General features: G+C 43.0%; 2 protein-coding genes across 5 annotated transcripts in view; one reads left to right on the forward strand and one right to left on the reverse strand.

Annotated features, from left to right (window-relative positions):
* The window catches only part of BTD (biotinidase), a 68810-nt gene extending 45656 nt beyond the window's left edge, over positions 1 to 23154 (reverse strand). Inside the window, exons 1-5 of one of the 2 annotated variants that reach the window (XM_049799235.1) lie at positions 23093 to 23154; positions 19918 to 20251; positions 13020 to 13154; positions 10071 to 10201; positions 8485 to 8554 (exon numbers count right to left, since the gene is read on the reverse strand). The gene's annotated coding sequence lies outside the window, so the exon portion shown is untranslated. The remainder of the gene's footprint in view (positions 1 to 8484; positions 8555 to 10070; positions 10202 to 13019; positions 13155 to 19917; positions 20252 to 23092) is intronic. The other variant, XM_049799236.1, reaches the window with a different exon arrangement.
* The window catches only part of COLQ (collagen like tail subunit of asymmetric acetylcholinesterase), a 44745-nt gene continuing 26895 nt past the window's right edge, over positions 8789 to 26638 (forward strand). For 2 of the 3 annotated variants that reach the window (XM_049799243.1, XM_049799244.1), the window contains exons 1-3: positions 9895 to 10140; positions 23340 to 23452; positions 25196 to 25300. In XM_049799243.1, the coding sequence (XP_049655200.1) occupies positions 10035 to 10140; positions 23340 to 23452; positions 25196 to 25300 (324 nt within the window). In that variant the 5' untranslated portion in view covers positions 9895 to 10034. Of the gene's footprint in view, positions 9172 to 9894; positions 10141 to 23339; positions 23453 to 25195; positions 25301 to 26638 lie in introns of those variants that run through there. The other variant, XM_049799245.1, reaches the window with a different exon arrangement.

The following is a 26638-nucleotide window of genomic DNA, read 5'->3' on the forward strand; positions in this document are numbered from 1 at the left end:
CATAGACTGTTTGCCCTGTGAACATTTGGGTATATGTCATGTATGCTTGCCTTTAATTGTTATGGCTGTATAGCATATATCCATTTTGGTGAGGCATCAGATGTATACTCGGTCTGGCTAGATTTGTTCTTAAGTGTGCATGCAAAATCCCAAGTACACTTAAAACAAGCAGCAGTGCGTCTTCAGGCCTGTCACTCTACCCAAGAAACTAGTACACTATGGCTGTAAGTTACAGTAAAAGTCCTGTTAAGAAATGTGAGTGACTTCTCCCCTGACTACATCATTCCTTTATATGTTGGAATCAAAATCCCCATTGCAGCTCTTTTTATGCTATTTAAAGAGCTTGATGGCTGTGCTTAATAGAGAAAAGAGTGCTTGGCACTCCCTTACTTAGTGAGGTTCCTAGGTCAGACAAGGTATTGGAGCTGATCATCTTCATGACATACAGGCAATGCAACTTCTGCCGATTGGTTTACATATAACTGAATATTGTAATGAGTAAGAAACAGCTATTCTGAAGGAGGCATTTGCTGTTCTCTTGATGATTTGATTGAAACCAGATGGACAAGGTTTAAAGAGGCCCTTAGTAAAGCAGACCCTTCCAGCTAATTATGGCACACAGTAATATAATTGAGAATTATTTCAGTGTCTGTTCTTTCCAGGAATCTCTAGGCTGCCTGAAATAGTGCAGAAATAAGTAAGAGAAATAAATAGAATGACAATTTGCTTGCTTGAATCAATACTCTAAGAAATCTTTTGTTTTCATCAGTCTTTTCAAGGGGGTCATAGATAAGGAAGCACACTACTGAAAATGTTGCATAGAATACTTTAACCCAGAATTATTTTACTTTTTGTCAGCTACAGGATGTCTGAGCAATGCAACTAGCAATTAGTTGTGTAATACCTTGGGTCAAATTCTAAACTAGATGCAGAGAAGGGATGTTTTTGAAGATGGGATTTAAATTGCTGTATTTTGGAGCTGAAGAAATGGATTAGCAACCCATCTAGTGTTGGGTAGATGACCACAGACACATGAATGTTGGCAGCTTAGAACACCTTTGCGCAGCTGATGGGAGATTTCCTCTAGTACTTAGTGTTGGTAATGCTACCACATGAGGAAGATAGTGGAAGACTTATAGAAGCATTTTTACACTTCCAGTCTACATAGCAACAGAAGTTTTTGTGGGTCTTGCTTCCAGAAAGCAATCACTATTCCTGGGCATGAAATTTTGTGAAGTGACTAGCTCTAGCTGTTGCAGCACAAAACTTAGCATAACCTGCAAACCTACCTGAGAACCAAATTGTTGGGCAGAGAGGCCCTTTAGCTCTCCTTATGGTGGCTACAGCAGGTTTGCATACCTCTGCATCAGCTTGCAGCTGCAGTGGTGACTGCAGTGTCAACATCCCTCAGGCACTCATCCAAGCTAGAGCTCCACAGTGTCCACAGACAAGTCCCTCTCTAATGAAATCACCACACTAAAAGTATTAAAAAAAAAACCAAAAACAAAAAACTGGCACTTTTTTGAAGTGTTTGAAGAACTTGTCATCTGTCTCCTTGGCACTGTCTTTAAGGTAATGTGCACGTATGGCATTTTATAGACCTTGGTGCTGGGAGGTGCTGATATTGATACTGGTGGACTTGCAGGCACACCTGAATTTCCAGCCAAAGCAGTGCATCCATCTTATAGCAAGGAGACGTGGCTGCTGGTGTTTGGGTATGAAAGCCTCATTAGCCAGCCCATAAACCTGCTTGCTCTGCAAAAACAGGGATATCATTCAAGTGCTCAGAAAATAAGTAAAAATTATGTTAGGAAAAATTAGTATTTCAGCCTTACCAGGGATTTTAAGCTACCATAGATAAACAGCTAATGCTGGGCCTCATTCTAGGTAGTCAAAATCAGTGAGACCTTTATTATTGAATTTAGTCTAAGAGCTGTTTTTTCTCAAAGTTTTCATCCCTGTGTGCCAAATTGTCACTTGGTAAGGGTGTCTTAAATACAAATGATTGAAGCTTCAAAATTAGGACTTTATAATGGAAAGACTAATGCAGCCTTAATAATAGCTCCCTGATTCTGCAAAGGGAGCTGGGAAAATGCATTTGTCTGGTTTGATTAGGCTCAGCTGTTACCCTGTGTTTGGAAGATGACAACCCTGGCATACCGGAATGACTGGGCAACATGCAGTGCCCAGCCATTTTGTGTGCTGCCGCAGTAAGAGTGCGGCCTGGGCTTCAAAATTTGAAGCACTTGTAAAAAGGCAAAGCCTCCCCACCTATAGCCTGACCAGCACACCTTGAAATCAGCATGAAATTTGCCATCAGCTTACAAAAACACAGCAGTTTTTTAAATTGCAGGTGTGTGCTGCCCAGCAACTATGGTGCCAGAGAAGTCTCATTGAGTTCTGCTTGCTGTAGTGTCATGGTCAGCACTTGTGGCCATCCATTTTCTAGGGCGGAAAAAAAAAAAAAGGGCAAGCAAATTTGGGAACATACTGCTAGTTCTTCCTACGCTTCTACTGTGACCTATTTCTTTACCCATCCCCAGCTTTGTAATGTTGGTTCTTTTGTCAGGCCTTTGGATAAACCCATGACTGCTCCTGGTTTTGCATTCTGCAAGGCACAGGATCCCTGAATATTTAGTGCCCGGAGTCCACGAGAGGAGAGGAAAACCAGCTGTGGGAAAATGAGGCATGGTGCTATTTTAAAGACAAGGTATCTGAATCTTTTTCAGGCCCTGATTTGGCAAGGCATCTATACACATGCTTCATTTCGGGAGCAGCTTCATTGATTTCACTTGCATGCCTGAGATTACACTCAGGATTAAGTCTTTTCCTGAGTCAGTGGTGCTCTGGCCACTCATCTGATAGGGATCCTCTGCAGAAGGCTGCGGTACCTATGTGAGGGGGCATTCTACTAGGTGTGTATGCACTGGTGGCTGGATCCATGTTTTCTTCCATCTTAATGGTGTAATGGGCTGTAGTGCAGTATGAAAATTGCAAACAGGATGCTGTATTGTTGGCATCTGCGAAGCTCTCTGGAATGAAGAGTCCTGAGACTAGTGTGAACATTAAAACAATAATAATTTTTTTTCCTGTGAGAATGTTAACAGAGAAGAAAGAAGATTGTGCTTTGTGGTGTTTAATTGATTGGGCTTTTTGGCAAGCTAGATGATAAATCACATAAATGAGGAGTCATGAGAGCCAATTACTGCCAGAGATTCTTCTGTTCTGTGCCTCCGGCAGCACTGCACTGATACTAGTACAGGCGGCAAGTTCTGCAGACCTTTACTAATAGAAGTAAATAACAGTAATAAACAATCCAAATGAAAATAGGGTGCAAGAATTATCCTGAAGACTATTTCCATCTCCTCTAGATGTAAATGTCAAGAACAGATAACTTGTTTGTGATTCACCACCCCAGGGTGTTGAAGGCTGTTTACCTACATACTAGTAACTGTGGATCTCAGCTGGCCACCACTCCCATTGTCAAGGCCATTGTACACATGGATTTCTATGGGCATCTTCTTTTTCCTGTGGAACATTTTTCTATGAATAATCCTAGGATTTTGCATGTTTGTCCAGGATTTCTAGAAGCCTGGCAATCCTGGATGTATCCCTTGATTCTGTGCAGACTTGGGAGCATGTGTGATGAGCGCATCTCATCCAAGAAGCATCACGTGTTCTGCATGGTGGTCTGTTCCTGCGCAGTAGATACAGCACAATGAGAACATGTTTGGCATACTATGTATGCACCAAATAATCATCTAGTACCTGAACATCTTGAGGAGCCATCAAACTTTCTGCACATTTGATCAACACATTCAGCAAGTCCATGCGATTCTTGCCTATATAGATTTTTACAGCACGTGCATGTGTTGTAGAGAAGCATAGGCTTTCTGCATGTCTACCATGTTATCTGTATGGACATATCTCAGCTGCGAATGGCAGCCCTGCTGTTGTGCAAAATTTTATACAATCCCACAGCAAATGCTAAATGATTTGCAGTTTGAAAGGCAAGGTCTAAAAGGCAGGTGAAACGGGAACAGGGAAGAAGAGTAATGTTATAAAGGTCAGTGGCTGAAATATTGTTTTAAAATTGTTCTACTTTGTTGTGCCTTCCAACATTACAAGGTCACATTGGGATTCTTCTGATTGCTTTGATGGAATTCACTTGGCATTATCCCATAATCTTTAATTATGTCCATAACACTTTTGTTCTCTAGTTTGTTTCATTATGGTAAATAGAAAAAGAAATGTGTGCATGGGGATTACTCACAGGAGAAAAAAGTGAAGGACTGAGCCTTTGAAATAGGTCTAAAAGTGCAAAGTTAGAGTTTCGAGCTGAACTTCCTAAAAATGAGGTGAGAGCTGGACTGCTCTGGAAACAAATAACCTCTAAAAGGTGTAAAAATAAATCAGATTCCCTAGCCAGTTTTGCATTTCTGTGAACGCAGACTACAGAGAAAAAGAGGCGGCCAGAAGGCCACTGCTTCTTGTGCAATGTACAACATCCATTAAGTGGCTAATTTGCAAAAAGGGTTTGCTTTTGGAAGTTGCAAGGCATCAATGTCCTGCCTTCAGCAGGACATCAACGTCCTGCCATCACTGCCCTGCCCTGTTCATCCGGTGGGTAATCTGAAGACTTACTAGCACTGACTTGCCTTTAACTGGCCACCTGCCCTGTGACCTGATACCCAGCTGGGTGACTGGCATGGATGGAGCTGTGGACTAAGCCAGAACTTCAGCATGTGGTTGAATTTACTTCATCACACAGTGGGTCTGTTCCTGTATGGGCTTCTGAATTAAATTTAATGCAACAGCAAGGAAATGGTGAAGCCATTCATTGTTTTTCTGTGCTTTTTACTTCAGCGGCTGCCTTTGTACTTTAGATAATACCATCTTCCAAAGTAACATTAGCTACGTTGTCAAAGTATGAAATCTAAATGTTTAGATGTAACTGATTCAGGCGTGCAAACTTGAACAGGTATTTTTATTGTGAAAAACAATTGTTGCTAAATAACTATCTAACAAGGAAAACGTAATTATAAAGAGTCCTTTCCATCTCCCACACTAATTGAATGAACAGAATTCTTCTGTACTGCTTTGCAGACATAAGCTGTTATTGAATTATTGCATTAACACTGGGTTGCTGTTTTACCTTTGCCCAACTCTGCAGAAGAGCTTTCAGACTTTTGAACTAGAAAGTTTCGATTATATATCGAATATCTTGATAGGACAAGGGGTAATGGTTTTAAAGTAAAAGAGGGTAGATTCAGACTAGATATAAGAAAGAAATTTTTTACAATGAGGATGTGCTGGTTTTGGCTGGGATAGAGTTAATTTTCTTCACAGTAGCTAGTAGGGGCTATGTTGTGGATTTGTGCTGAAAATGGTGTTGATAACACAGGGATGTTTTCGTTTTCGCTACTGCTGAGCAGGGCCAAGGCCTTTTCTGCTCCTCACCCCACCCCACCAGCGAGGGGGCTGGGGGGGCACAAGAAGTTGGGAGGGGACACAGCCGGGACAGCTGACCCCAACTGACCACAGGGGTATCCCAGACCATATGGCATCATGCTCAGCAGAAAGCTGGGGGAAGAAGAAGGAAGGGGGGGGGTGTTTGGAGTGATGGTGTTTGTCTTCCCAAGTAACCATTACGTGTGATGGAGCCCTGCTTTCCTGGAGATGGCTGAACACCTGCCTGCCCGTGAATCCCTTGTTTTGCTTTGCTTGCAAGCGCGGCTTTTGCTTTACCTATTAAACTGTCAGATCTCAGCCCACGAGCCTTTCTTGCTTTTACCCTTCTGATTCTGCCCACCATCCCACTATGAGGGAGGTGATCCAGCGGCTGCGTGGGACTTAGTTGCTGTTTGGGGTTAAACCACGACAGAGGGTGGTGAAACAGTGGCACAGGTTGCCCAGAGAGGTGGTGGATGCCCCATGCCTGGAAACATTCAAGGTCAGGTTGGACGGGGCTCTGAGCGACCTGATCTAGTTGAAGATGTTCCTGCTCACTGCAGGGGGGTGTTGGACTAGATAACATTTAAAGGTCCCTTTCCAACCCAGACTATTCTGTGAGTCTATGGTTATCTTTGTCCTTCTGACTAGAACTGTGTTCATACAGGACCTTGAGATTGATGATAATTTAACTACATTCATTTTCCCTTGGCTTGTTGATGAAGTACCTACCAACCAGAAATGGATAGGACTGGGAAGAAGCCTTCTTTTTTAACAAAGTATTCATTAATTCTTGCATAGACAAGGATCATAAGTTCTATTTACATAGTTGGTCTGAGTTGAAAAGGTCAAGCAACAGCTACTTGAGCAGGTAAACTGTGTAGATTTTTTTTTCATTATGTGTTGGTTGGCTCTTGACATTTTTAGTTGCTATGGCATCTACTCAAAATAGGATTTTTTTTAAACTGCAGTTGATGCCCTGTGATAAAAATGTGGGGGTCTTTCTTTGAACACTAAACTGCAGATGACCTTTGGGGTTCTGGGGTTCTCACTGTGGAACAATTTTTAAAAGTCAAGTCCTCAAAACCCCTTATTCTCACTTAGGCCATTTGGGTATCTTACAAGACTCAGTGTGAAAACCTTGCCGTGTTTCTTTCTTAAGGTCATGTAGTCTGAAATAGAAATTCTGCCGAAGCCATTGTATTTTTTCCATTTGATGAACGCTACTCCTGGTATCAGAGTAGCAATTCTAGGTGAGACAAGAGTAGGAATTGTGCCATATATGTTACTTCAGTTTTTAGCAACTGCATAATTTCATATAAAAATTTTAAGATTTTTTTTTATTTGTTCCTCCAAAAGTTTTAAATTTTTTTATTCCCAAATATTTATGGGATCTTCTCCAGCAGTTGCACCGTGAAGTCATATTAATGTGGGTTTTCACTACACCAGCTGCAGCTGCAGTGAATACGGAAAAAAAAAGAAAAAAAAATCCTTTGTTACTGATTGCTGTTTGGATGATAGAGACAAGGACTTGCTTCTGATCTCGGAGCGTTGGCCTTAACTACCTGGTGCAGAGCTCTCTGAAGGGAGCTGAAGCTTTCCATTGGCTTCACGAGCCCCTGGGAATATCTGGAGGAACGCACTGCTTGACTGAGCAAGTTCACGGATGATGGACAGCTCAGGGGCCTAGAAACCACACGTCTGCCAAGTTTCTCGCACCGCGTAAGGCTCACTCTGCTACGTGACGCTCCCCCTCCTCAGGATTGTCTCTATCACGTGTACCGATGCCTCGGAGGTCAGAAACAAGCTGTGTGACCAGGTGTTCATCCTTGTCATCTAGCATGGAGCGCCAGTCAGCATGGAGTGTCAGCCTTGTGCACTGTCATCTATGTCAAAAGCAAAAAGCCCACAGCTATTGTCCATTTTATTTCCAGCGGACTTCATTCTTTTCCCACTGAAAGCATTAGCAACCTTGCCAGCAGTGTCAGCTGTTAAGGCCAATACCTTAAAATTGGCGGAAACAAAAGCCAGTGCTTGCACCTTGACACGCCCTGGCTTGCTGCCTTGTAATGAGAGCTCTCCTTTGTGTTGACCTAATGGTGGTCCCACTAAAAATTTAACGAGCTGATGAACTACCGCTACATCTTGAGAAGCGGTCACTTCAAATATAAGTCCAAACATCTCCTTTTGAGACATTTGTGGAAGGTGGTGCATTTTCCACTGCAGAGTATTTGCGTACAGAGCTTTCCTTTCATGTTGGCTGGGAGCCAGTTCAGGTCAAACAGGCTCAGACTTCAGAGTGATGGAGATGCTATGTCTAAAGAAAGGAGAATGTTGACAAAACATCCATTTTTAATTGGGGTTCTCCACTGAAAATAGCGGATAAAAAAATCTCTACCTAAGAATTGAGTGTAAAGCTAACTATATGTGGGGGTTTTTAACTCTGAAGCAGCCCTGGCTTTCTGTATCACTTCTGGCCACCTCCAATATAGCACTTGCTCTTGCGAGGAAAAGGTGCATTCCTTGTTATGCTGCATTTTTACCCAAACATGCATTTCTGTTCCAGGCCAAAGAACCAAGAACTAAAATTGTTAAGGGGGTGATGGAGGAGGGGAAAGATATGGGTCTTACTGCATGATCTTGGTTCTTTGCAGTATTATTGGATTAATTAATTTCCTTATCAAATGGAACATGTTTTTTACTACAAATTTCTACCAAATTTTCTATTGCTAAAAGACTACAGGAGGATTTCAGGAAGATTTTAAATTACTCAATTGTTGCTTTCACTGTCTATTGAGTTGGTCAAACATTTTCAGAGGTGAATCTTTTGGTAAAATCTTGGCATTTTAACTTCTGAGCAATTTTTTCCAGCATCCATGCAGGCTTCTGGCATGGGAATTGTCCGCTGCTTACCTTTACAATAGAGCAGCTGGACATTTACCTTACATGCTTAGGGCTTGTCATGATAAACTTTGCAGGAGCTATGCCTTTCCCTCTGAGATGCAGCATGCCGAGAGAACAAATGGCACTTACTTAATCCATGGTCATCTTGGTCAAAGAAGGAAGCGGCCGAACTACTATCTTCACTAAAAATAGCCAAATACTGAAAAGTAACAGACAGTGGAATAAAGTAGATTAAATTAAAAAATAAATTCAGTTATCCAAAGTGTTGCAGTACTGGAAAGAGATTTTAGAAAGCATTATGCTTATATTAAGCATGTCCTTTAAGGATAGAAATGTATAAGGCAGATGTGGCTGTCCCTATCAAGCCATTACATTTAGAAAGATTTTGTTAATACGTTTGCAATGTCTGGAAAGTAACAGCCAAAACTGTGTAACTAGCATTGTGGCAATACATCACTTTGCCCTTTAGTGGTGTACTCAGTAGGAGTTAACACTCAGGGGGACTTGTCATTGTCTCTGTCAATGAGTAATTTTCTCAAATGAAAAAAAAAAATCAATTCTCTAATTAATCCAAAAGATTTCCATGTTTGTCTTGAAAGGAACAATAAACAGTGGACAAAGAGAACCATCTCTGTCCAGAAGAGAGGGAGTAATGACGGTTTTCACAGTGAAGGAGTACCTCTGCTTTTCATGGAAACCACTGTCAGATTCCAGGCAGAAAGGAGGGTCCCTCTGCTAGTTATTCAGAGGACAGAAATTTACTTGCAAAGCCCTGCGAGTGGCAACAAGGCACAGAAACAACAAGCTTTTGTACAGGTAAGGGCACGCGCTGCTTTTCAGAGAGCCAGAGGTTTGTTTTCTTCCCACAGTGCTGCGTAGTGTGTTGGCTGTCACCACCCCCGGAGCTGATAGCGTTTCACTTGCCCCGTCATGGCACACGTATTGTTTCTTCCACCTGTTGCACCCTGTCAGTAAACTCTTTGCAGTCCTACGATGTCTGGCACTATTGGCGATGCCGTCATTTTCGCTTAAATCCTAAATAATAATCTGTTCTGTGGTTTGTGAAGCCTTTGTGGCATCCCTCAGCCCGAGATGCACTCTGTAAGTGAATGCAACGCTTGTAACTACCAGCGGTAAGCCGATGTTAGGTCACTGCTCATCTGTCTCATTAAGGCAATTAGTGACCTGTAAAAGATGATCATATCAGGGATTTTATCCATCTCAACATTGGTGTCTGGTTGCCTGCACCCAAGGATGCTGTTTGTAGTCCGGTTCATAATTTCACCTTTTCCTGCTCATCATTATTATTATTATTATTATTATCCAAAGTGCCTTTTTGCTTCTGTTAGCAAAACCAGAATCCCCCATGCCCCAGTTTTAGCAGCTAATGTCAACAATAGGGGCAACTGATCCAGTGCAGGAGTTAAATATAACCGTGTCTGGTGTAAGGAGAAGATTTAATGGGAAATGGTTGGCATTCTTTCTTCCTAAAGGCACAGGGGTGGGGGGTGAGGGGGGGAAGAGAGAGACGTACACACACAGACACACACACGCATCCCACAGCGAGGGAAGAGGCAGAGAGCAGGCAAGGCAGAGAGGGAGCGAGTGGAGAGAGAGAGAGAGAGATCCCCAAAGCAGCCCTGTGCCTCTGAGCTGGAATCTGCCAGGGCGCAGCCAGCATGTTGGTCCTCAGCCCACTTGTCTGGGGATCTTACCTGCAGCTTTTCTTCTGCTTTGCTTTATCTCAGACTGCGTACGTTGACAATGTCTTCTCACTTTCAGCAGGTAAATTGCTTTAAGTCTTGTTACTTTTCCTTGCTTGGAGCTCTGCACTCTGATTCTTGCACTTTCCGGTGATTGGGAACACAGGAGAAAAAAAAAAAATACTTCAAATTGCAGATCTCGGTGGAGGGATTTTGCATTGCAGACCTGTTCTGCCACATGCCAGGACATTTTGTTGCTTGGTTGGTTTTGCTTTTTGCTTTATAATTTCAGGTTTAAAACCCCTCCCTTCCCTTCCCTGTGAGAAATAACAGACAAGATCCTCAGCTGCTCTAAAATGCTTTTTTCCATTGGCTTCTATGGTGCTGTGCTAATTCATGGATCTGGCCCAATTAGTATATTACTTGCATGTCTGCATGCTTCTTTCTATTTTGGATGAGCTTAGGTAGATTATGGCAAGGGAAAGAAAACGAATCTCAATGTATATCTGCTTCTATAAATAAAGCCCTGACCTCAATGAGCGCTGCCGGAGACCGACTGGATGTTAGCAGAATAAACATCATCTGGCTCTGGCTATGACACTAACAAATACTCGGATGACTTACATAGCAAACAAGGGTCCACTGCGTGGAAAATCCCTGCTAGGCAAAGGCAAAACAAATTAGTTTCCAGCTGAGGCTGATTTCCAGGGCACTGGAAATCCCACTTAATAGATTTTACAGTTTCATCAGCAAGACTTTCCTTTAGCTGCATTCTGTGCAAAGGAAGGGGAAAGTTGGTGAGAGCTCCGATTCCATCTCTGAGGAACTTTCACCAACTTACAGCAAATTGCTATCTCCCACCTTCTGTCTGTCAATAGAGATCCTTCTAACTAACATCCTGGATTCCTTCAGTGTCAAGTTTGAGATGGTTCAACTGAGATTTGTAGGTCAAGGTCAGCTATACCTACAGATCCTCCGAGGTCTTTCAGACGAAGACAGTGACCAAAAGGGTGCGCATTTTAAGACTACATAAAATCAACTTTAGACATGAATCTAAAGACACACGGCCTTTCTATCTCTCTATCATCTCTGATGTGACCACAAAGCCAGGTGGTTTACATTCAAGGCGTTTATGAGAGAAGGGTGATAGAGAGGGTGGCTTGTACGAGATGATAGATTTCTGCACTAAATAATAGTAATAGTATACATCATTTCTTCTAAGGGTTTTTCCAAAACCTTTCAAAATGTGCAGAGCTAGTACACTTTATTTTACTCCCAATGGTTTGAACAATCCGTTAATTTAAAGATATTCAAATAATAAGATTCTGAGGGCCACAAGAGTAATGCAGATACCCTTTGGGGAAAAGCCCTATAGCATTTAATAACGCAGCCGTTACAGTTCATTTCAGATATATTTTAAGATAACGTCTAGAGAATCCTAATGTTCGAAGAAGCACATCCTTTGAAAAACAATTTTATCCATTCTTTCAAACCTTTAGGAGCTAATAATTTTTTCTACTAAGCTCTGTAAAATGCTAAAAAGGATTTACATTTGTTATCATTTCTCTTCAATTGGGTATGCTTTTTCCGTTATTAATTAATGCTGAGGTACAGGAATCATCAAGATTTATTTTCTCTGCTATATTCCAAATTGCTTTGCAATAACAAGTAAGTTATTAGACCTCAAAAATTGTTTCAGAGTGCTTTACATTTATTTGACACTTGTAGATGCCACCCAGACAAACAAGAATTTCACATTTCCATCGCCTGCATGGCCTGGCGTTTCTCCTATGGCACACACTTGTGTGTCTAGAGAAGCCATTTAAACTGTCCTCTTGAAAAATAACAGTTCAACAAATAACTTGCCCCTTAGAAGAGGGAAGACTTATCATCTCTGCTGAAAACCTAGTAGAAGAGGCCAATATGAAGGAAAATGCCAGACTCTGCTCTCTTGGCAGTCGAATATTTTCCATGGTTGCAGCCCCGGGGGCTGGCCTGCAAGAGACCCCAGAGCTCCCCGGGCAGAGACCGCAGCCGGTCGCGGCCCCTTCCTCCTCCATCCCTGCAGGCCAACAGCTTCTGGTTTCAGGCTCGGAGAAGGTGTGAACCCGATCGGGAAATCTGGTTCACAATGTGGCAGTTTGGGTAAATCGCCAGCCCACACGCTGCTCCGCAGGAAAGCCCCGCACTGTGCCCTTCTGGCCAAGCCTCTGAAAATCACTTTTATACCCAGCAAGCTCTTAGCAAGGCTTCTGTCACAAAAGTAATGTAAATGTTTACTTGATAATATGTGGAAAAAATAACATCTGGCAGATGATTCAGTCATAATCCCACAACTGTGGGGCTGGATTAAGAGACATACTTTGGGGAGCTGTTACATACCTGTGTGCCATTATTACTTGCTAATCGGGGCTATTTGGTATCAAAAATGACATAATAAAAAATTCCTTTAGTGCTTTGATTGCATCTGCGGTTTAAGAAACATCTCCTAAGAAAAAAGCAAAAAGTTCTCTATTGTCTTGTAGAAATCTCACAGTGGGTACAGAAGGTGAATTAATTCCATTTAAATTTTTAGTTATCTTAATGGTTTCTCAAACGTTCTGTGACTGTCAGCTGAGTCAATTATTTGTATCTGGCACCAGGATGTGATTTCACATTTAAAGAATGGATTTCAGCACTGTACTTGCAAATTTTAAAACTAATCACATTTAACAGTGAGGATGTTCTTAAGCGATAACTGGTCTTTCTTATAGTTGGGAAAATGCATCTGGGTATCTTCCAGGTATGTCTGAAAACTTCTGGGCTAAAAGTACTTTTATTTCTGTCCTCACACATCTTTGCATAGCAATAGGTCGCAAATAAAAAAGTTTACAGGTCACAAAGCAATAACTAGAAAGCAGAGATAAACAACCGGTAGGGGGGGAAAGTGTAGAATAATGGGGAAAGAAGAATAATCTGGACCTTTGTCCATTTTGCTGCCAACTCCACTTTATAGTCCCATCAGCCTCAAGCAACAGCTCATCCTTGTTTCTGGAACTGTTTTGAATGTCATGTCAGCTCCAAAGAGTTGAGTCTTCTGGTCCTGAAGCATCATTTCTGGAAGCAATGCTTCGGGGAATAATATTACAACACGCTCAAGCGTGTGGCTGTGGTTCCACGCGGCAGTGAAGACCCCAAGGGGGTGGGTAGCTCAACCCTCCTGGAGACAGCAGATTTCTTTTCAGGGTAACCTCTCCTATCCTACCTGTATGCCACTGTGTTTATGGTGTCTTTTATAACCATTTTTCAGGGCTCTGCTCTACTGAGGTTCCTGCGCTGTGCATTTAAGGAGGTTGCATTCACATGATGAAAACTAGATGTTAATTTTATACTCATTTTTAGTAGGGTTACATGAACCAGTCTGCACCTTGTAAGAACCAGCCTGAAGGAAGCCACCTTCCAAATTGAGATAGCAGAAAGACTCTCTTCCTCTCCCCCTCATTCCTTCTCCTCCCCTATTCTACTCATCTAGGCCAAAGGTTTCTGAGGTTTTGCAGAGATGGGGAAGTGTTTAAATTACCAGCAGCTGCTGGAGAAGAAGAGTATCTCAATGCTCCTTACCCAAACTGCCTTTTATGCATGCCACAAATGTATGCCTTGATTGACTTTTCTGCTATGATTAATATTGATACACAGCGGTATGAAAAGAATATGGTTTATTAATTCAAAGGCACAAAACGAGATAGTAACATCTGAGCACTGTTGGCAGTATTCCTCACACTTTCTTTGTGTTTTTCCCATTATTTTCCCAAAGAAAAGAAACACCACATCTCACTGGATGGGTGGCACAGCCTCTTTGAATCAGGAAAGTGTAAGTTTAGCCTGCAACCAGACCCTGTGTGGAATAGCTGCAGAAAACAGTCCAGCTTTCTTGAGGACTAACACTGTTGGAGCAGTGAGAAAGAGCCACAGCGATGGGCAAGGCGGGTTGAGAACAGGAGCTGTACGGGGTGACAGCCTTGGCTGGGCAGTGCAGGGGGGGGACCCTGGTTACCCCCTGAGTTGCCGCACTGTGGGGAGAGGGTGTTGGGCATTTGTGAGAGAAACAGCAGAGAGAGAAAACGCAAAACCAAGTGGTGATGCCTGACATTGAGGGAGCTGGGATCCCAGCTGCCTTTCTGTAAAAGGAATATCTGACCCCATCATCAGGGTTTGGGGTTTTTTTTTTCCTGTAATGAAACAACCTGCAGGAACCCTAAATATTGTCAAAACGGACAGCAGAGTTGTCAGGTGGATGTTTTTTGTTTCTAAGGAGAGTAATTGTAAATATTTATTTCTGTAAAATGACAAGGGAAAAATGATCAGAGTGCTTGCAGGAGTAAGAAAGACGCAAAGGGAATTTAAAATAAGACCAACAGTAAAATCTGGAAGACTCTCAGAGGCAGCAGCCAGGGCCTACTGGGAAAAGAGCCCAAAGGGTGACTAGCAAGCAGAGGTGAATCTTTGAGGGGCGAAAATACCAGTCCAGGAAAGGAAGCCTGGCTCTGCTCTGGAAAGTCAGCGTGGGCCCAGGAGGTGCCCAGCATCCTGATGCTGTTGGTCAAGAGGTTTCTCGTGGAATACAAGTGAGCAGGAAAGCTTTGGTTAGATTAAAATTCCTGATAGAAATGAGCCACTGGCAAAGGCTACAGCTTTGTTAGGAGAAGGAAAGCCAGGTGTCATTGGCCATAAGAGAAGGCAATCACCTGGCTGTGGATCTGGCTGGGCAAAGGTCTTGGGGCTGGACTCGTCTGGGCATTTAAAAGCTTTCTGTCTTGTTTGTGACTCACAGAAGCCTGAAAGGGAGGCAACAGATTCTTTCAACAGAATATCTCTCCAGCTTGAGAGAAAAAAATAACCTTGGGATTGGCCATTTGCATTTGAGAGCCCAGATGAGTGGCTAGAAAGGTAAGCCAAAAGAAGGGTTGTGTAGTGGTTACCCTTCTAAAGAAGGCAGTTCCTGAACAGCCTCGTGGGAAAGGCTTGGAGTGCTAGCAAAATAACTGTCCAGTGTGGTGTGGTTACTGTTGCTTTATGTAAATGGATCTTTCAAATAAACAGAGATTAAAGTAGCACCTGATTTGACTTTATCTGTAGTGCCTCCCCTGATAGATATGACCTGTGAGGTTAATGCAGATAATACTCAGGGATGAAATTACCTCAGGATTCGTAGACCCTTCTGTGGTGGTGTATGGCGAAGGCCTGTGCCGAGTCAGGTGAGAGCAGAGCAGCCACGCTGGCGCACAGCCTGTCCACGGCTTCGTGCCTGCACCCAGCTCCGTGCTGGGAAGGCCAAGGGGAAGACTGATGCGAGCCGCGGTAGCAAAGGACCCCCAGGAGGTCCTGTGAAATTAGCCGTAGACCAACGAGTAGAAGCCCACTTGATCCTGTGGGTGAGGGACAAGGAAAGGACATCAGAGGCAGTTCAGGAGGCTGCGGCAATTCGCCTTGCAGCAGTAAATAAAAATCAGAAGAGGACACAGCCACTAGCGAGAAAGCTGGCTGCTGGCTGTGACAAGGCTCCTTAAGTACAGCTCTGGTCTTGCATGCAGGAGGGGAAAGGGGCTTCTGACCTGCTTGTGGCATTACCTGACAGACTAGGACTGTAATGCAAACGAGGGGAAAGGGTTCAGTTAAATGCTGCTTAAGGCTCAAGAAAATGCATGTCAAAGACCATGTGGTCATCTCTGTGTTCCCCTGTTCCCCCTGGTTTAATACAAAGGTCGACTCATTTGGCTTCATGTGGTGAGCTGATGGGGGCACGGGCATCCTGAAAAACAGAAGACAGGTATGATACCTGGACCCCTGAAGTGCAGGAAGCTGGGACTGCACCGGTGGCCAGTTCAGATTTTTTTCTGGGGCGATATTTGTGTTACAAGTAAGGCAGGTGTCCAACTTCAGGCTGTGGAAGCTCCTTTGGAGATGTAAGCCAAGCAAAGCCAGTGGTTTTCAGGTAGGTTTTTTGCGGTGAACAAGTGCTCCTGCTGCCAGGGACAAAGGTCAGTGCAGGAGCTGAGGCAGCGCTTGCTTGGCTTTCCAGCGAAGGAAGCAGTAACCGATCCGAAGGTTTGTCTATAACCTGTGAATGTTTCTGAGAGGCAGCAACCAGTCCAAAAGGGAACCTCAGCTGAAAGTGATGCTGCAGCTGGCATGGAGATCCCAACTGGTTCAAGTAAGCTTGTCCATGCTGTGTCATTGCTATGAATGAGCGTAGCGCTATCTGTAGTCCATAGGTATTGGACGTGCAGGTGAATACTAGATTTTTGTGGTGACCAGACTGGAAGGTGGAGGCTTAAATTCCAGCACAGCAAAGCAAGCTGTTTCAAAATCGGGTGGTTTCAGTGAAGGGATGGGAGCTCCGCCGACAAGCAATCTGAAGTGCTGTAAAAACCAGCTTATTCCCTATGTACCTGTAGACAGATAGCGCTTGTAGGCCTCTGCTCCTAGTACAGACAGTTCATTTGTGGGCTTGTCAATATTACCAAACCCCTGCACAGGAAGGGAACAGTCTGTGACTTCTCATTTTAGTCTCCTTGGTTTTTACAGTCTGTTTCATATCGGGCACAGAGGCTTCCCGTGGGTGGGCTGTGTTGGCACAGGAGCACCAGCAGCATGATTACAGCAAAAGAAACCGCTAATCTTAGTTAAAACTATAGAAAAATATCATTTGTGTTTATACAGGAGGAAGTCTGGTGTCAGGATAGGCCACGTATCCCTGCAGTCTTTAACTCTTGGTTGCTAGTGTGTGATAGCAAAAGCAGGGAACATTCAGCTGTAATGCAACATAGGGCTCACCCAGGACACACACATCCAGGAGACCTATTTCATGCTGCAGCTCAGGAGGCAGAAGAGAACTTGGAAAGCCCTTCAATTCTAGCGGGAATTGTTTGAGGAAGATCAGAAATAGGCAAGAGAGGAAAAACCTCACAGGAATTAACAGACCCCAGCCTAGATGTTCTGTTTCTTCCCTTCTCATCTCCAAGGAATCGCTGCTTTAATGAAAAGGAAATAGGGCGGATGCTTTCTGTAGTCACACTACTGTAATGGTAAAAGGGCATTTGGGATGAGAAGATGGATGTAGGAAGAATGCAGAAGAGGATTGAGTGAGGGAAAGAGAAAAGAAGCTGTTAACCGTTTTTCTCAGCGCGTGTGCATGAATGCATGCGCCCAGGGAATGTACACAAGTAAAGGGAAATGCTTTGCCTAAAGAAGGCAGTGCTACGATTTCAGTTTTCTTCTACCCAGGGAAAAGTGTCAATGGATTTTTTTTTAGCTTCTTGAAAGAAGTCAATACAGAGTTATTTTTTGTGAAAGGCATGAGAATGAAGTCAGCTGGGCTGTGAATCTGCTGCCGCAAGGGAGTCATGAGGAATTAATTTAATCCATAGTAGCAAAGTTTAAAAGAGGAATTTGAAGTCTTTCTGAGCACACAGTGGAGCAACATCAAAGTCAAGTACATGTTTGATCTATGCCAGCACTGACAGATTATGATCTTGCAGTTGCAGAAGGGTAGCACTGGTGTCTCTCAGCTTTGTTTCTACTGATCCCACAGATAAAGTGGGAGAAGACTGTCTGGCAGCAAATGACACGTAGAAGTCTCTTGGGGCTGATGCAGCAGCCATTTTGCATTAATCGTTAGGCTTTCAGGCTCTTCTACAGATTGTAGTAGGTTCTTAGGCTTTCATACTCGCAGTATTTATAATATTGTTCTGGTGTGACAAGCAGTTGGGTTTTATAATCCAGTTCATAAAATGACTGATATTGTGATTTACCAGACTGAAACTCCATTTCTGGTATTGTAATTGAGTCATCTGTGGCTTTGCGGGGGGTTGCTTAACTTCCCTGTGCCTCAGTTTCTCATGCACTGAAGGGGAGCGCATAGAATTGTCAACACCATTTAGCAGCATCTAGAGCTCTGGACCTCTGCAAATAGAAGGCACTAGAAGGAAAATTGCACAAAATAGCCCTGTTGTGGTTAGTGGGATTTATAAGCCAAGGGTTTATTTTATAAACCCATATTATAACCCACTGAAGTGTTACACCCATCAGATTTTATTGGGATTTTCCTGTTCTTGTGAAACTGGAGCACAGAGCCAACCCAAGCAAATGCTCCTCTTTCTGTACTGATTATAACCCACTGAAGTGTTACACCCATCAGATTTTATGGGCATTTTCCTGTTCTTGGGAAACTGGAGCACAGAGCCAACCCAAGCAAATGCTCCTCTTTCTGTACTGATCTCAGAATTTTCCTTCTGTGGTCAATCTGTGAGAACAGTATATGATCTTTTGGCATATGCATTGCCCTCGTACATGCACATAAACACAGATTAAATGTCTGAAGTATTTGCATATAGGGAGCAAAAGGCCTTTCTCTCGTTCAGAAATCTCACATGCCCCTTTGTTTTCCTGCGTCTTACCCTTTCTGCAGCATTCTCTAAGGCTGACCTGCAAAGATGCAGCCGCCTACCTCTCGCCAGCCGGGCTGCCAAGGGCTTACCTGGGGCCTCACTGCCTGTGAGCACACAGGGAGCTACCGGGAGATGTTGGGGGCCATGGGCTGGGTATTATGTGGGGACAGAGGACAGAGCGTCCTTGCTCTTCCAGCCAGGTGAATACCGAGATCTGCCGTCCAGGCAGCGTGCCAAGGTTTGTGCTGTTGTCAAGTTTTTGAACGTCGATTGATTTTAAATACTTTTATTTATTTATTTATTATGACAGCTTCTGAGCGTGTGCCAGCTGGTAAAGTACACATTACTGCTGCCACGGTCTGTAGCCACTCTGGGGATTAAAACCAGAGTATTTTCACATTTTTATGAGTTTTTTCCTGGCTGAAAAGAAACTCGCAAGCTTTTGGCTGTTTTTTTTTCATTTTCTGTCAGAAAGATGGGGAATTAATTTCTGATCAGCTTGCTCTGTTCCTTTAAGACTCTGAAGACCAATTTCAAGCAAGAGGAAACCAGAAGTGGGCGAGACCTGCAGCCCCACGTCTCATCCTGTAACTCCCATGGGAGCTTCATAGGTCACTGCTTCCTCCACGCAGACACCATTACCTAAGCTGTAGGACTTGATATATTTCTTTAACATATTTATATTAGCTGATTTATAGGAAAAAGATATATTTAGGCCATCAACTAGAAGGTCTAAGTTCAAAAGGGTACTGAGAGATGCAGACCATTCGCCAACCTGACTGTCCGACCCAGCTCCAGACACAAGCTGTATTTCCATCTCTGCTTATATGACCTTAAAGCACATTTTGGATCACAAAGCTTTGTAAACCACATTTTAAAGAAGTATGTATTGTTAGTGCTGATGCACGTCTTTGGGGTTTTAAAGGAGAGCTTAATACCTGCATCTGCCCTGTAAATAAAGGATTTCAACCTGTATGGCTCTCAGAAGGCACCTTGGACAAGCTCTTAAAGTTTCCTAACTTAAAAGGAAAAAGTGCCTTAGTCACCTTGCAATAGATGTACAGAATGGTACCAGGTGGCTGTGGCCCCCTGGCATGCTGCTCTTCTTGCAAGGAGGGTAAGAGGAGCCTGAATGAACGACAGCAAAGCAGATTAAAAGTCTCAGTTTCAGCTGGACAAGCCTACATTCATTAACTGACTAGTCAGCCCAGCTTGTTTATTACTAATTCTGAGCACCATCCAAGTGGGAGAAACACCTGTGATGGGGTGTCAGCCATCAGAGGTGTCCATCTAGCAGAGTCCTGCCCATCAAAAGCTGCGGGCCACCGGCACTGCTGTCAGGGCGACAAGCCTCTGGATAGTAGCTCGGCTTCCCATCGGGACCTGCTGGATGAATGTGGTCACAAACAGGAAGGGAAACACATGTTAAATACCTTTTTCCTTTCTTGTCCTTTCCTCCTGACAGTGGGCCTACAGCTTGTGATTTTAGGGTAAAAGTCACTTTTGTGGTTTACTTATGATTTTTTTTCAGTGAAATCCTGTAAATCTAACATGAACCCAGGAGAGCACTTCTCTGGTACCTCCTTTGCAGCTGTGGGGCATCCGTAGGGTGAAGGGCAGCTCTGGGATCAGCTCTAAGAGGTTTCAAAGACCTCACATGTGCCCCGCTCCAGGGGCTCAGCCTGGGTGAAGGCTTCTCTCTGGCTCTGCACTGGACCGCCTTGGATAAGAGTTCCCAAATTCCAGCTGTGGTCAGAAGCAAGCAGTCTGCAAGAACAAAATGAAACATTGCAAGGGCTTGTCTAATATACATTATTTTCTGAAACAACCATTGCCAGTATACTCGTAGATTTGTATAGTCACTTTCGTGAACTAAATTAACATATAGTCTGGACTGTAAAAATAACTTGAGTTTGAAAATGATGAAGACTTTCTATTTTAAAGCAGACTACTATAATTTTTATGTTCTCTGAAAACAACTGCCACTTAGACAAGTCCTAGAAGGAGTTTTTCATTTTGTCTTCCTTCTGTTATTGAATACGTTCTTTGATCCTGAAGCTGTTGAAAGAGCAGTTTCCATACAAGATATGTAAACGCACACTCTGTGTAGACAGGGTCTTCATATTTCACAGAAAACTATGACAGTCCTATTCTTGGGCTGAGATTTTTTCCACTGATGGGGACTGCAGTATTCTAAAGCTGTGTTTAGCAAACAAAGCTAACCTGGAGCCTAAAAATATACATTGCATTTGCAGAGAGCCTGTAAGCCTGTCAAGGTAATCCTTTTGTGATATAAACCAAGCCAATCCTGTAATCGTTGTACCTCTTGGAGCTATTGCAGTTACAAAATCTGTACCAATGAAATGCAGTGCTTATTGGAAGATCAAATTATAGCAGTCATACCTGTATTGACTCTGTGATTCATTCATTTTTTTGCTCCTTCTGCTGTCGTATTGCCTGTCTTATGTGCGTGTGGGAGGTCCTTGGGTCCAGGACCAGCCTTTTCTTAAATACTTGTTTTACAAATACACCTTCCAGAACATAGCCATGGTTAATGATGGAGCCCCTGAAATATTAACTACCCACATCTTTATATAATTGATATCTATAATAGTAATTAGATAAACTTTTTTTCTTGTTTCTTCATTGAGATCGGTACATACTATCACCATTTATGCCAGCAAACCTAAATTGGGTTTCAACCTAACTTGTGGTACAGTAGTATTAGAATAAGACTATAAAGACTGAAGTCAGTGGCTATTTTGCTACCATCTTGGTTAGCTATAGTGTTTTTTCACAATAAAACCCTTTCCACAGAATTTCAAACTTTGCTGCTAAAAAGGAAAATCCAAACATTTAATAACCCAGACTTCACTTTACTCATGAGGACATGATAAGTATCCTATTAAAGCTATAGATGTGCATCTATATTTAATCTCATCTTTGCAAAATATTTAAAGAACAACACTTTAATCTTCTCTTTTTCTTTTTTTTTTTAAAGTAGCAGTACAACTGCACTAATACAAACGTTTTTCTACAGTGCCTGGTAGTGATCTCTTAGCAAATAAGCCACATTGGGCCAGCTTTGATATTCTTATTCTTGTTGAATGATAATAATCCTACTGAAATTTAGCTAGATCATGGAATAGGGTAATACTAGGAAAGAGTGATGACGTTGGAATGTGGCCTAAAATAAAAAAATAATCACATTTTATACTGTGTTAAATTACAAGCTGTCCATTGCTTTAATGATATGCAATTTAGTCCCAATGAAATATGTTCAAACACAATCCTGAAACTGACAACCCCAGAAGTATGTGTGGTAAAAATTGAAGACCTTAGTTACAGCTGCGTAAGAGCGATTGAATTCAGCATAAGCTGATACAGAACTTAACTCTACATATCTTTGTATTTTATTGCTTGTGAGAACTGAACAGGCGAACTCAAACCTTTGCTACTTTTTAAAGGGCATTGGCATTTTCAGTATGTATTTAAATCTTTAAATGAAACAGTATATCTCTATTTTTTTAATAAATCTTCTGCCTTTCTCTTAAATTGAAATCTCTGGTTGAGTTTCAAACTTGTGAGGAAAAGTGGAGAAAGAGTCTTCTTTATGGACCCTTTCAGACTTTAACTGACTCATCTCTCAAAGGCATCATGGCAAATAGTGTTTTGATAGAGAAAAAAATCCGGATAACATAAACTACCCCTGAATGCTGCTGAATCACACGTCTCTGGGCAGCTCTTTTCTGTGCATCGGGACTGAGAAAATGCTGTCCCCATTAATGTGGGATGGTGGAACTGATAGAATACATTTTCAGAGACATTTGAAAAATTAGAAGTATCCCCGTCTCCTAGAAAAATTGTCTTACCTTGAGATGTGACTAATAGCCAGCCTGCAACTGATTTGCACACAAATCTAGCAATTTTGTCAGGTTTGTCTTCCCAGAAACTTAATTTAGAGATTTTCTATTAATACCAGATACTTCACCATAGGCTTTTCTTCCTACGGCATTTGGCTCCCTGCCACCCTTCAGTTCACAGACACACATTCCTTCTGCCACTAGCCAGAGGAAGAAACCAACAGACATAAATAAATGTTTGCTATCCTTGGCAAAACCTTTGCAGAAGGCCCCCACCCTGATTAGAGATATATTTCCCAAGGAGTAAATAGATTCCGGAAAAAAACCCCACCACAGTATAAATGCATCATCTTCACATCCTTTCTCTGTGAATCTTTGGTCACAGCTTCTTATATTGTTGACGGAAGTTTACAGACCAGTCAGTTGATGACAGAGCTATCAGCTAAATCTGGGTTGCAGAGTATTTATTCTTAGGGATGATGCATGAATCAGAAATAAAGCAACTTGGTTTCAGTCCCAGGGGAAATAGAAGCAAATGTGCTGTGGAACCGCTTCCCGCTCTGTTATCACAGAAGTGCCCAAAGCTATTCAGTCCACAGGGAAGGTTGGTGGGCAACAGCACAGAGTGATTCCTGGTAGCACGTGGGCTGTAAGGGGAACCGGAAAATGCTATTTCTAATACATTTTTGGAACAGAGGGGAGAGAAAGCAAGAATTATTTCAATCTAATTTCTAGCGTTGCTTACCTGAAATTTTCCAAAATCAGCCTGTGTCATAGCCACATTAAGAGCTTAAGCTCTGCATAGCCTTCAGCACAAGAAGGAACTTACAGATTTAAGGGACCACCCGGGTTCTTAAATCCCTGCCTGGATTACAGTGTTACAAGCAATGCACACAGGATGTAGGAAAAATCCTGTCGAATGGAAACTCCTCTTATTCTGTAAGAAATGTTTGTGGTGTTCAAGACAACAGATGAGTGTTTGTATTGAACAGATCTCCCTTGTCTGGAACAGAAGAAACAGCTCAACCACAGAGCGTGCTGCTTCCTTGGCCCTCCTCCACCACCCCTGTTTCCACCACCGTACTTCAGGCACGGCTGGAGCTCTGTAAGTGCGGCCCAGGAGCCTTTCTCTTCTTTTTCACGTGACTTTTTTGATGTATGACAAAGGCTGAAGCATCCTCTCAAGGACTGCTTCATGGCATCGCTCAGCAAACCCATCTGGCTGTGTTGATATGGCTCTGTTAGGACAACCATTCAACATCCCAGACTGGGGCTTGAAGTAAATCTCAAACAGATCAAGGAATGAAACGAGGCTGGGTTTGTTCAGGCAGTTAATTCAATTAACTTAAAATATTCTCCTTAGTCTGTTTTGGGAACTTTCTTAGAGTAAGACAATCCTGAACTAAAGGAAATGGCAATGCAATAAGCCAAGTAAGGACAGAAAAGCCTTAAATCACCCTTGATAGTGATTTCAGGGTTTACATTACGTATGTGTCCTGTTTTGCATCACATTTGCCTTTTACCCAGTAGGTGAAATGAAGGACCCAAAATCCTCCTATGGAATCTATTCCTGCCATTTCATTTTGCAGAAAGACAGACATGTTTGAGTTGCTGGTATGGAGTTTTCACTCACTCACCCACCTATGCACATACCTGCTCTATATGATGTATATCCATGCACATACGTTAATATATGCAACATACAAGATACAATGCGTATGTGATATAGCAGTTTGCCCCATTACTCTTATTGCCAGGGTCTGTTAACACCATTGTATTTTCCATCCCAACATTAAGAATTTTTCTACCTACTCAGTAATTCCTATTTCTTAATTCTACTATTCATTTACCATATACAAATACTGCAATTATTGCTAGTCTTATGTAAATAATCATTAGTAAGATGTCTGACAAGAACTAACCCAAGAAAATATACAGTGTAAAATCCTCCATTGTCTTCAGAGAGATCAGGACTGAGGTCAAGGTACTATTCCCTCCTAAATCAAAATCTAGTTGCCTCCCTTTTCTTCATCCCCTCCCTGTACCTTGATTTCCACAGGAAGGAGACCCAGAGACAGGATCTCCTTAGGAGTATGGTATACTCCTTCAGTGAGGATGAGGTTGGCACCAGAGTCCCTGAGGTTGCCCCAAGCAGCCCAGAGAGTAATCTGGGCATAAAATGACCCTTCACACCATATCCCCCATAAAAACATGAAATAAAACTAAGTAGTAACTAGGAGCGTGGGAGCCACGTGAATTCACTGCGAGCAGTTTGTGCTTTGGAGTCTCTAGACTCCTTTTGTCACAAGACATAAATAAGCCAGTTTACTCATGCAAGCCTAATTTTGAAGTCAAAATATTAGACATTCATTGAGCGTTAAAGCCATCGGCTCTGATCTGCAGTGAATGAATGCCTACGGGTTAGTATCTTCTGGAGTGAAGTTCATGCTGCCTACAGCCTCACTAAGCGTAGCCTCTATTTTTAGAGCAAAGACACTATTTTTGGAGAGGATCTGCTACTTGCAAAGTGGGACGGAGAGAGCAGGGTCAGGTCTAAGAATAGGCCAGGGTCCCACGCTGGCTCGGAGGGGCGCGCAGCAGCCCGGCCGCAGTGTGCCTCTGGGAGAGGAGGAGGAGGAGGAGGAGGAGGAAGTGTGGGGCAGGACACTGCTGAAGCGCTAATGTTCAGGCATCCATGACGATAACCTTGTGACAAACCCTGGCCTTCTCCCTAAGGGAGTGAATAAACTCTCCTGAGGCCGTAGCATTTGGTGGCTGGTTTTTTTATGCATTTCTCCAACAGGCTGTGTATGGCTGCATGTTCACTTGTATGTTTTATGTTACGTAGAATCTGCTTGCCCTGGATATGAAAGAGTTGTGTCGGGAGCTCCAGATAATACAGGCTTCCTCTCTGCCCAAATCGCATTGCCCTGCAGGGCCTGCTGGCCCCCAGGTGAGTGATGCATTTGCAATTAAACCACATCATTCCCTCCAAGGCCCTTACAAAGCTGTAAAACATCTGCAAATGCTTTTTACCACTTAATAAGCATACCGAGCTCTGACTTAATTTCATTGTGATATGACTATGCATAAATCATGTAGGCGTTTTACCCTATGTTCTCATCCCTGCCTTGCATACTCCAGTTGGTTTCAAGTTCACCCTTCATTTTTGTGGAGTTTTACAGTGGGTAGCACGCATCGAAAATCTCAGAGGTGCCATCACTTCCTTCAGAGGCGTCATCACTTCCTTCAGAGGCTCTTTGTTAGCTTTTTCTTTGCTTTAGTCACTGTTGTCCTTTATATGAGGGAAGGAGTCGATGGAGTAGATGCACAAGAGGTGCAATGAACTTGAATGTTAGTGGTGTACATCCCTGAGAAGGCAACCACCTACAGTAAACATCAGAGACAAGGAGGGGCTTCAGGAGGGCGGTGGGATGGGATTCAGGAGATGTGGGGTCTCCTAGCTTGACCTGCAACATCTCTGCCTCTGACTTTCTGGGTAGCCTTGGGCCAGACTTTTTAACCTCCCATTTAATTTTCTACAATTTGTACGTTCAGCAATCTTCTGAAGGAGGTCAGAAATCTTCTGAGGAAATGGTCCACCTCTAGGGGGAAGGTTTTTGCGAACATGTCCATAGTTTGGAGAAGATCACCCATCTGTCTTTCCATTCCAGTTTGTTCCCTCCAAAGAAAAATGAAACTTTTCATGGAGACGCACTTCCCGTTTCTCCTGGGGCACAGGTGGTCCCAATCTATGTGCTGTGCACAGTACTTTGGGACAGTGATCTTCCTCGAGGTCCCTGGGTGCCTGTTTTATAACAATACAGCTAATAGCAGGCATGACACAGGACCTTTGCTGCAGCAAAGCAGCGGCTGAGACTTTGGCAGCCTGAGAAGTTAACAAGCACCCAAACACTATTTAAAAAGTATGGACTGTACATCACAGTAAAGGCTCGGTTATGTGGCAAAAAGCTTAGCTTTAATTATCTAGAGGTCAGTACTTCAGAAGGCATTTGTAAATAGCCTAGAAGTTGCAATGTGAAAGCCACAAGGTCTTGCTTTATGGACCTTGACTTCATTGTTCTGCCATTTTGTCTTTGCTGATTCATTTAGCATGTGAATCATAAGGTGCGGAGAGCAGTGATGGGAAGTGTTTGTCCTGTCCTGTGTTGAGAAAACTCTTCTCTGCATTACGGAACAGCCCTGCAGTGTGGTTGGCCGTGATCCAGAGCTGCAGTACATGTGAAAGAAGCAGGTGTTGTTTCAGTCTTCATTAGACTGCCTTTTTAAA

The sequence above is a fragment of the Accipiter gentilis genome, chromosome 4 (assembly GCF_929443795.1).
Source record: "Accipiter gentilis chromosome 4, bAccGen1.1, whole genome shotgun sequence".
NCBI classification, from domain to species: domain Eukaryota; kingdom Metazoa; phylum Chordata; class Aves; order Accipitriformes; family Accipitridae; genus Astur; species Astur gentilis.